General features: G+C 56.5%; 1 protein-coding gene across 1 annotated transcript in view; it reads right to left on the bottom strand.

Moving 5' to 3' along the window:
- Positions 1-4,939: 4,939 nt before the first annotated feature.
- The window catches only part of RAB7A (RAB7A, member RAS oncogene family), a 43,227-nt gene continuing 37,906 nt past the window's right edge, over positions 4,940-10,260 (bottom strand). Inside the window, exons 4-6 of the mRNA XM_043441899.1 lie at positions 9,245-9,463; positions 7,827-7,955; positions 4,940-6,186 (exon numbers count right to left, since the gene is read on the bottom strand). Coding sequence (XP_043297834.1) covers positions 6,091-6,186; positions 7,827-7,955; positions 9,245-9,463 — 444 coding nt within the window. The 3' untranslated portion in view covers positions 4,940-6,090. The remainder of the gene's footprint in view (positions 6,187-7,826; positions 7,956-9,244; positions 9,464-10,260) is intronic.

The following is a 10,260-nucleotide window of genomic DNA, read 5'->3' as shown; positions in this document are numbered from 1 at the left end:
AAGGGGTCAACAGAGGATGAGATGGCTGGATGGCATCACCGACTCGATGGACAGGAGTTTGGGTGAACTCTGGGAGTTGGTGATGGACAGGGAGGCCTGGCGTGCTGCAGTCCATGGGGTTGCAGAGAGTTGGACACGCCTGAGCGACTGAACTGAACTGAACTGATCCTAATCAAGCCTTGAAAATCATCTGCACCAGCTTGGTTTATGTTCATCACTTTGATGTTTGGGTTCCACATACGTTAAGCAGGAAAAAAAATCTTTTTGACCATATTTCTGCATGCGATTTTCTACTTAAACATGATGAAGTGGGGAGTGAGGGCGTGATGGGAATGGTCTAGAATTCGTGTCTGTGGTTACACAGCACTGTGCGGACCCTAAACCTGCTGAACTGTGTACTCTTTGGGGGTGTGTGCTATTTTATTCACGTTTAAATTGCGCCATCAGACACTGAACTTAAGTACATGCTGGCCCCATGTCCAGATTTTTGAAATAAAGATGGACAGGCAGCTTCAAGAGTGCAATGTATTAAACTGTGCCCAGGATATTAAACAGAGACAATCCAGGGCGGGAATAACTGCATACCTTATCCATCTGCTGGCGGTGAGTGTAGGGACAAGCCCAGCACCTGGAGAAGCCTGCTCAGGGCTGACTAGAGGCCCTTGGCTGCTGTCAGAATCTGCCCTTGACCTTCAGACTTGGACAAACCACAGCGTCTGTCCATGTACAAAAAGCCCCGGATTCAGGGCAGATGAGAGCACAGCATGGACATAATGAGCTTGGCTCTGGCCGGGCAGGACTGGGGGGCAGGTCTGCAGCGAGCACGGCTGGCTGGAGGTGGGGCATGTGCAACTCCAGTCTGGGGTCTGTGGTCACAAGCGCGTCCAGTCTAGAGACGGAACGCCGAGTGCTTCCTGCAGCTTCCCCCACCCCCCTAGTTTCCAGACGAGTTCCCGGACGCTCTTCGCAAACGCGAATCACCCCCTTCAAACGAGTGAACCCCCTGGTCTGTGGGAGAGAATGTGGCCTTGCCCGAGAGAGGCCTGCCTTCGCCCGCGGTCTGCGGGAGGCGCCCCACGTCGCCCGTGGCAGGCGTGTCTCTGGTTAGGGTGGGGGCGGCCACACGGGGTGAGGGCGCTGGAGGCTGGCGGGGCAAGTCCGGCAGTGTGGGCCGGGTCCCGTGTCAGTTTTGTAAGGGTGCATGCCGGCAGCTCTCCTGGGCGGACGACCAGGCGTGAGGGGGCCTCCCCTAGCCCCCCAGCCCCTGCTCTCGGCCGTCAGCTCGTCAGGCCAGGCCCCATCCTGACACGGAGGCCGGGGTGCTCTGGGGCCGTCATCGGTCACTAACAGAGCCCCAGTAAACACTGGACGCCAGGGCTACTGGGAGCCACTCTGTGGTTGGTCCTTTCGTCGTCTTAAACATCGCTTTTCCAGAGAAAAAGCTTTGAATTTTGATGGAGTCCAATTTATTGATTTCTTTTCCTTTTATAGAATACGGTGTTGGAGCCATGTTTAAGAGTTCTTCACCAAGGCTTAGGGCTTGAGAATTTTTCTGTTTTTTTTGAGAAATTTCATAGTTTTATAGTTATAGTTTTACAGGTTCTGATTCATTTGGAGTTAACTTTTGTATAACGCACAAGGTTTAGATGGAGTTTTTCCCTCAGGTAACATGCTGTGAGCTTTGGGCCATCATGACTCGATATTGTCTGTAGTGTGAAATGATCACCACCCATCATCACGTCCACTGAAGTCTTTGTGATGAGAATGTTAAGGTCTACTCTCCCAGTGACTTTATGCAGATTTATGAACCAGTCACCGGGCTGTACGTGACCTCCCCAGGACTAACTTTGTAAAGGCCTTCGTAACCTTCTGACCCTTCACCCACGGTGCTCACCGCACATGCAGATTCTGGTTCCCGGTGTGTTTGCCGCGTTTGTGAACTTGGGTTTTTACTGTTTTGTTTCTGTTTCTCTAGATGCCACACCAAGTTGAGGTCATGGGCAAAATTAGGGCAATGCATGCGGAACACACTCATTCACAGGGTGAGAGACTGGATCAGGGTCAGGCTCAAGGTCAGGTTCAAGGTGAAGTTCCGGTTTGAGGTTAAGTATGAAGTCAACCTAAAATCAGGACAAGACGTGGTCACAGTGGGTAAGTGACAGTCATTTCAAGGCCAGGCGGTGTCAGGTCAGCATCACTGCAACAAGTCACTGCTGTTTCTCAAACGGAACTTCCTCTCGTTGGCTGGAACTGAGATGAATGCAGACACACCACCACACACGCGTCTCAATTCACATTCTTACTGGGAGACAGAGCAAATTCAAAGGCTCTAAGGAGTATGACAGGTAAGAATTTGCATTAGGGCAAACGCTCCATATCCCATTCCCTTCAAAAGCACATCTTCCTCCTTGTTGGAGCCAACTTGCTTCTCTCAAGAGCACGTGCAGTCTTGGGAGGACTGCGGGAAAAGACACGGCACTAGTGGAGTTCAGCCTCCGCCTACTTCTTACTGTGGACAAACCAAATCCAGGCAAGTGTAGCTGCGTGTGTGCGGCGCACAAGATGACGCTGGGCTGACGGGACGTTAGGATGGGTGAGTCCCAGGCTGGAGAGGAAGTTGTCACGGTGGGCTTGAAAGTGGGAATATAACAGGGTCAGATTCAAGGTCATTTCAAGGGGACCATGCTTAGGATGATTTGTCAGTGAGGAGAGGAAACTGAGGACTGAGTCAAATTCAGTTCAAAGTCAAATCTGATTTAAAATTGACTGGCTGTGGTTGGGTTCAGGGCCACGAAGTTATGTTCAAGCTCATTCCAGAGCATGGCAGGCCTGTGCGGGAGCATGCAGAATGAGCCGTATTGTAAGCGTGGTCTACCATCTAATATTATCTGAGTAAACGGACTTTCTCTATGTCTCTTCACACTTATTTTCCCAAGATAATTTTAATAACTTCTTTGAAGAAACTTTTGATCCAATACATTTGTTATTTAAAATAAGTTGGTGAGTTTATAGTGCTATGAAGTCACCGTGGTCCACTCGAACAATGCCTTCATCACTCCACACAACTCCACTGAGCCTGTCTGAAGCCAGGATCCTGCCCCCACCCCACTCAGCCCCAGGTCCCTGCAGGTCTGACTTCTGTTTAAATTTGTCTATTCTGAACATTGCACATGAAGTCACACGGTGTGTAATGTTCTGCATCCTCCTCCTCTGCTGAGGCTGAGGCCCGTCCGTGTTGCTCATCAGTTTCTTGTTTCTGCAGAGTACATCCACTGCACGGACACTTGTGTGATCCCACACTTGTGTATCCATTTGCTAGTGGAGTTGCTTCCATCAGTTCAGGTGACTTGCTCAGTTGTGTCCAGTTCTTTGCTTCCGTATTTCACCTGTTATGAACAATGCTGCCAAGAGCAGTGGCATAGGAGGAGGGTTTGAGAGGGTATGATTTTATTTCTCTTAGATTCACAGGAGTGAAGTTGTTGGGTCATACGCTAAGCGTATGTTTAGCTTAAGAAACGGCAGATTTTTCCAGCAGGGATTGTACTATTTTCATTCCCACCAGTACTGTGGGGAGGTTCCATTTTCTTGAAGTCCTCATAATGCTTGGTATTGTCTTTTTTGTATTATAGTGACCCTGGTCCATGTGTAGTGAAACTCCTCTGTGTGTGTTTGTTTTATTAAATATTTATCGGGCTGCATCGGGTCTGAGCTGTGGCGTGCGGGCTCAGCAGTTGCAGCGCGTGGGGTTACTTCCCTGGACGCACGTCGGGTCTCAGTTCCCAGACCGGGCACTGAACCCACGCCCCCGTGCTGGATGGCAGACTCCCGCCACTGACAACCAGGGGGTCAAGTTCCCCCATCACGGTTTTAGTGCATGCGCTGCCGCAGGGAGCACCCATCACGGTTTTAATTGGCATTTTCCTAGTGACTAACAATTTTGAGAACATTTTCTAATTCTCAGAAAACAGTTTGAATGTTTTGATAAAATGTTTATGTTAATTCTAGTCTTTTGCCCATTTTGTTTTCTTACTATTGAGTCATAATAGTTATTATTTTTCATACTCTAGATGCAAGGTCTCCGTAAGATACATGATTTGCAAATAGTTTCTATGTTTGGCTTACCTTTTTATTCTGTCTAAAGGTGACTTTAATACATACATGGTTATAGCACTATTAAATATATTTTAAAAACAAGGCAGGTCACTGTAAGGATAATCATTGCTTTTTGGAGGTGGTTGAGGTCAGAGGGCAAAGTCCGTTTCCCTATCTTGTTCACGGTCAGGACCAGAGGGCTGCAGCCTGGTTTGTGAAGTGAGCACCACTCAGGGTCCACTCACCGTGGCCCGGCACCGGGCCCCCCACGCCCAGCGCAGGAGGCAGGGCCAGAGCGCGGGGAGCCGTCGTGGTCCTGAGTGTCCGGGGTGTGAGCCCAGAGCGGCCGGAGGAAGCAAACCGCCGGGGGCCTGAGAAGCGCGGCGGGTAGCGCCCAAGGCGCGGTCTGCCAGCCTCCAGCCTCCAGCGACTGACACGGGGCCGTTTCTAACACTGGTCCTCGCGGCATCTGCCGTCCCAGGATGGCTCATCTGTACTGGAACGTGGGCCCTGCTGCCCAACCCTCCTGTCCTGTCAAGAGTCAGAAACCCAGAACCACGCAAAGGCCGCGTGTCAACGACCACGCAGGTTAAACCACAGCAAACCCAAAGGCCGCTCACGGCCCCGCCTCTGCACGGACAGCGCGCTCTCCAGCCGGGGTCCCACCCCGCACTGTGATCAGAAACATAGACGGCACACACCGGGGGCCGTGCTGAGGGGCTGGATGCAGGGAGGCCCGCAGACGTGCTGCGGTGCCGCTCGAGAGGAAGCGCCGTGAGGGCGACCAGCTGCAGGGCCGCCCCTGAGCCCAGGCCTGGAGGAAAAGACGGGGCGAAGACAGACGGTCTTTGTTCTTGGTACATTTTATTGGCATCACGTTCGTCTCTTTACAGAACTTGGCCCACACCCTGGGACGCAGGCCCTGTGAAGCAGGCTACAGTGCGGGGGCGGGGGGCTCGGGGGCTACACTGGGGAGTGGGGGGCGGGGGGAAGGTGTGCTCACCGAGGACGCCACACCCCGAGGAGCGCCTTCTAGAACAAAGGTACCGTCGCTAGGACAGGTCTGGGAGGGCCTCCTCTCCCTCTTGGACGTGGATGCTAATCTAACAGGAGTTTTAAAGTGTGGAGCAGGAAAGAAAAAGGGAAAATGAGAGTTTTGTGAAACAGCTGTTTCTCCATTGCACACACCAAAGTATTATGCAAATCACCTCTTGGAAAATTGGTACACAGAAGGGAACGGGACAGTTTCCCCTGGAGAGATGCAAAGCTGTTTGGCTCTGAAGTCTTTGATAAAAGGCGTACATGATTCTCCTGTCTACTGTACAGAATACTGCCTCCTGCTGGACTTCAACTCTTGAGGTGCTGAACACGCTGAGATCCAGACCAGGTTCAGCCCTCTGTCTCTACGCCTGCATCACAGGACTTAAACACATAACCCAAGAATTTCTTACACTGATTTATACATTTTAATTGGTTGCATATATTAACATGTACTATAAGATTCTTTTCTACGAAGCATTACATAATAAATGGATACTGTAAAAAGATCTGATTAGTTAAAAGTAACAAGCATTAACAGATACATACAAAACTCAGCCTGATCAGACTGGGTGTGAGCCTGTGATGGAGCGCAGGGCACCAGCCTTCCCACGTGGCGGCCTTCACAGGAGGGGGGGGGGTAAAAAGACCACAAGACGGTTAAAAAAATCAGAACTAATTAGACACAGATTAACTGTAAACAGTTCTCTCTCCAGTGGACAAAAGGAAGAAGCTTCCCACGCAGACTCCACCCCAGGCGGGGGTCTGCCGCCGGCCCTGCTGCCGTGGAGCCCGGGGGCGGGCGGTGGGTCTGTCGGGCGTGTGCGGGGGTCGGCGGTGTGCTGGGCTCTCCGGGCAGTGGGGTGAGAGATGACTGTCTGTGTGGAGAGGGGGGCTCGTGGAAGAAGGCCTGCGTGTGTTCTCGGTCGTGAGGGCTCCGTGCTCCGTTCGCCCGCCCCCTCAGCAGCTGCAGCCCTCGGCCGCGGGCTTGGTGCGGTCGTTCTTGTCCAGTTTGATGGGCTCGGGGAACTCGTTGTACAGCTCCACCTCAGTTTCCTGGGCAGGGAGAGAGGTGATGACCCTGGGCCAGGGGCGGACCCCGCAGCGGAGGGGCCGGGCGGGCAGGACGGGTGACGAGGAACAGGCTGACGCCCTCTGCCCGCAGGCGCCCACTCTGGGGGCTTCTGCCAGCGCCCGACAAAGCCACGGTCTGGGGCCCCGGCCCTCGCCCCCGCGAGCTCGCCCTGCGCGCCTCTCTCTGGACCCAAGTCTGTTGCTGTCTCTTCCAGGCCTTCAGGAGAGCGCGCTCCCACGGCTGCACACGCAGGGCCTGCCCGGGACAACTCCCTCACCGTGGGGCCCACGGGACAGGGACTGGGGTCATTTCACGGGGACGCGGGCTGAATTAACATGTTCCCAGCGAGGGGCAGCTTCCTGCTTCCTAGGGAAGAAAATTCACCTGTCCCTTAGACACGAGCACGCGCGGTCGAGGTCCTCCAGGGAACCTGCTCCGATCACAGTGCTGGCCACGCCCAGGACTGCCCGTATTGTGAAGCGCTCTCTCCCTGAGGGGCAAGCGCCTGCGGGCTGCTCCGCTCACAGCTCAGCGCCACCAGGACCTTCCCGCCCCAGAGGCGAGCGGCTCCAGCAGCAGTGGCCTATCCCGCCTGCTGCTCCCCGCCCTGAGCGGCGCTCATCTGCTTTCTGTCTTAACGGAGGCCTCAGCAGAGGCCAGGTTCGCTGGCCCCTCGATTGAGGACCTGTGGCCCCGAAACCGACAGAAAATAAAAGTGTGTCCTTGAGCCACACGGTCTGTGGAGTCTGTCTGATGCCTGCTGCTGACTGACAGTTGTGCGGTTCAGTCAGAACCTCGGGAAGGTTCATTTATTTGGGGGGGGGGGGGAGGATGGAGGAGGAAGAAGTTGCACCTGGAGTACAAGCCTTAGTTTAAATGGATAATGAACCACACACAGCCAAGCAGACAGAGCTGGTGAGGGCAGAGGCAGTGGGACCGGGACGGCCCGCGCAGGGAGCACGCAGACTGCAGAGGGGCCCCGACGCACGGGGGGCGGGCTCCAGCAGAGGGAAGTTCTCCACTGCGGCCACAGGGGCTGAGGAAGGCCCGCCACACACGGCTCACCCCTCAGCTCTGCGCACGGCGAGTCCGGGGCGACGGCCCCTCTGCGGAGCGTGGGCGCTGCTCCGGGGGGCCGCCGCAGTGCCGGAACCGAGGGGCACCGCTGTCCCCAGGGACAGCCGGACGGTCTGCCGCCCGCAACCCCAGCTCTAGGGGCATGAGCGCTCGGGGGAGAGCACTGCCCTGCCGCCGGGATCGGAAGAGCCTTCACCGGGCGCGTGTCAGCAAGACGCCCCTGGTACTGGGGGGGGGGGTGCTGAACAAACAGCACAGAGGAAACGCAGGGGAACCTTCTCCAAGGAATACGCTTCCTAGAGCCTTTGGGGTTAACCTTTATGAGAATCGTTTAGGATAACTCCGAACAGGAGGAGCGTGCCAAGCAGGGCAGGCCCTCCCGAGGGGCCTCGGTGCCCGTGGAGCTGACTCAGACGACGGGATAGGCCGCTCTCCAAGGCCCGCCACCGCCCCTGGCTGCAGAGGGCCCGCGGGGAGAGGTGCAGGCGGAGGGGGCCAGGCCGGAGCTCCGTCCCCACAGGCGCCGATGGCTGCAGACACCCACCTGCTTGAGCGCGTTCCGGGCGATCGTCTGGAAGGCCTGCTCCACGTTGATGGCCTCCTTGGCGCTGGTCTCGAAGTAGGGAATGTTGTTTTTGCTGTAGCACCAGGCCTGTGCCCGCTTGGTGGCCACCTGAAGGACAGGCAGGGCACAGGTGCCAGGAAGAGCAGGCATCCCACCGGAGGACCCCTGGGACACCCCCCCCGCCCCCACCCCGCCGCGCGCCAGCCCCGCCCCCGGGCACCGCCCACCAGCCCCGCCCCTGTCCCAGGACTCCGTCTCCAGGTCTGCAGCCCCTCCTGTGACTGCTCAACGCACCTGCCTGGGCCCCTGGCCTGATCGCACACCCAGACCCCAGAGCCCCCAACCCAGTCCCCTCCTGTTTCCTGACTCCTCCCCACCCCGCACCCGAGCCTGTTTTCAGGCACGAGAGAAGGAATAATTCACTGAGGAGAGAGCTGACTGGTCAAAAATAAATGGGGCTATAAGGAGATCCAACCAGTCCATCCTGAAGGAGTCCTGGGTGTTCATTGGAAGGACTGATGCTGAAGCTGAAACTCCAATACTTTGGCCACCTGATGCGAAGAGTTGACTCATTGGAAAAGACCCTGATGCTGGGAGGGATTGGGGGCAGGAAGAGAAGGGGACGACAGAGGATGAGATGGCTGGATGGCATCACCGACTCAATGGACATGAGTTTGAGTAAACTCCGGGAGTTGGTGATGGACAGGGAGGCCTGGTGTGCTGCCATTCTTGGGGTCTCAAAGAGTCGGACGCGACTGAGCGACTGAACTGAACTGATACTTAAGAAAACTTGATCTACATTCCCCAGAGAGATGCTACTGGAAAGGAAGCCAGAGCAGTTTTACTCAAATCCCAAAGCAACGCCCTCACCCACGGGATCTGGGGAGGCCCCCGGAGCGCTAGGACGACAGCTGAGGGCAACCGAACCCTCCTCCCGGGTCAGAGGCAGAGGTGCCAACAAGCCCAAGTCATGGCCATGCGGGCGGTGTGGGGGTCTCAACGGGCCTCCTGGGCCCCAGTCCCCAAGGGCAGCCGGCCTGGAGACGGTGCACGCCCAGAGCCACGAGGCCAGAAGACCGAGGTCCCACGGGGCCTAGAGGTCAATCCCAGACAGGAGCCAGGAGGACTGGCAGGGGGCCGCTCCCCGGGGCGCTCCGACCCCGCACACCCTCCCCGCTCTGCTCCCAGGGAGCCGGGCCCCACCCAAGGGCAGCCAGGAGCCCCCGTGTTAGTTGTACTCTGCCCCTGCAGGGGTCACACGCAGACAGAAAGGTGGGGTGATCCTCGGGGCACGTGGTTCTTCACCAGTCAAACCTGAACTCTGGCACTGTCCCCGGGGCCTCACGCCCCCTTTAAAGGCGGCCCCCACCAAAGACCCCACTGTCGCCAGCACGCACCTGTCTGTTTTCGAGATCAATCTTGTTTCCCAACACGACAAAGGGGAAGTTCTCGGGGTCCCGGGGACTGGCCTGGATGAGAAACTCGTCTCTCCAGCTGTCAAGGGTCTTGAAGGTGTTGGGGGCGGTCACGTCGAACACCAGAACGCAGCAGTCGGCACCTCTGTAGAAGGCCACGCCCAGGGACTGGAACCGCTCCTGTCCAGCCGTGTCCCAGATCTGCCCAAGACACACCGTCACTCCTAGGGGCGCGGCCCAGGACAGGGGGCGCGGGGGACACCAGGGCCACCCCAAGATGAGCACCTCAGGGCTCAGGGCGGGGGCGGAGCACCCTGACCGCCGGCAGCTGAGTGCACGCGCCCGAAGCCCGGAGACGCTCCAAACTGCGGGTCCTGATCCAGGTGGAGGTCACACGGGGAGGCATGCAGGGGAAAGCTGCGCCGTAACCCGAGGAGCTCCATACTCGCAGAGCTTCCCGCGGGGGATCATCTGTTCAGTGTACGTTTACTTTTGCTTATTTGGCTACACCGTGAGGCTTGCAGGATTTTAGTTCCCCAGCCAGGGACTGAACCTGGGCCCTCAGCAGTGAGAACACAGATCCTAACTACCAGGCCAGCAGGGAACTCCCAAATTGTACATTTGTTTACATTTAAGTATCTTACTGTATATAACATTTACCTTAAAAAAAACAAACTTATTTTTATTATATCTCAAGAGACGAAACAGAAGCACTGTGTGAGGAGGGCAAGGGAGGGGGAGAGGAACGAAGGGAAGGCAGTGAGGACCCAGCACAGAGGGCAGGTGCTGACCGAGCGCACAGGGCACTCAGCTCTCAGAGCTTCCCATCAGGCACTGCTCCGCCAGGCCGGGGTGCAGGGCACACCTCCTCGAAGCCCCGGACCCCAGCAGGGCCCTGGTCGCCGGGAGGGACAGCCGGTGTTCCCAGGACAGGCCCCAGTGCCGGGGCAGAAGGCACGCGGTTACCTCCGCTGACAGCAGTTGCCACCTGCTGGACC

The sequence above is a fragment of the Cervus canadensis genome, chromosome 22, assembly GCF_019320065.1.
Source record: "Cervus canadensis isolate Bull #8, Minnesota chromosome 22, ASM1932006v1, whole genome shotgun sequence".
Classification (NCBI taxonomy): Eukaryota; Metazoa; Chordata; class Mammalia; order Artiodactyla; family Cervidae; genus Cervus; species Cervus canadensis.
This window is presented reverse-complemented; position numbering and strand designations above follow the sequence as displayed.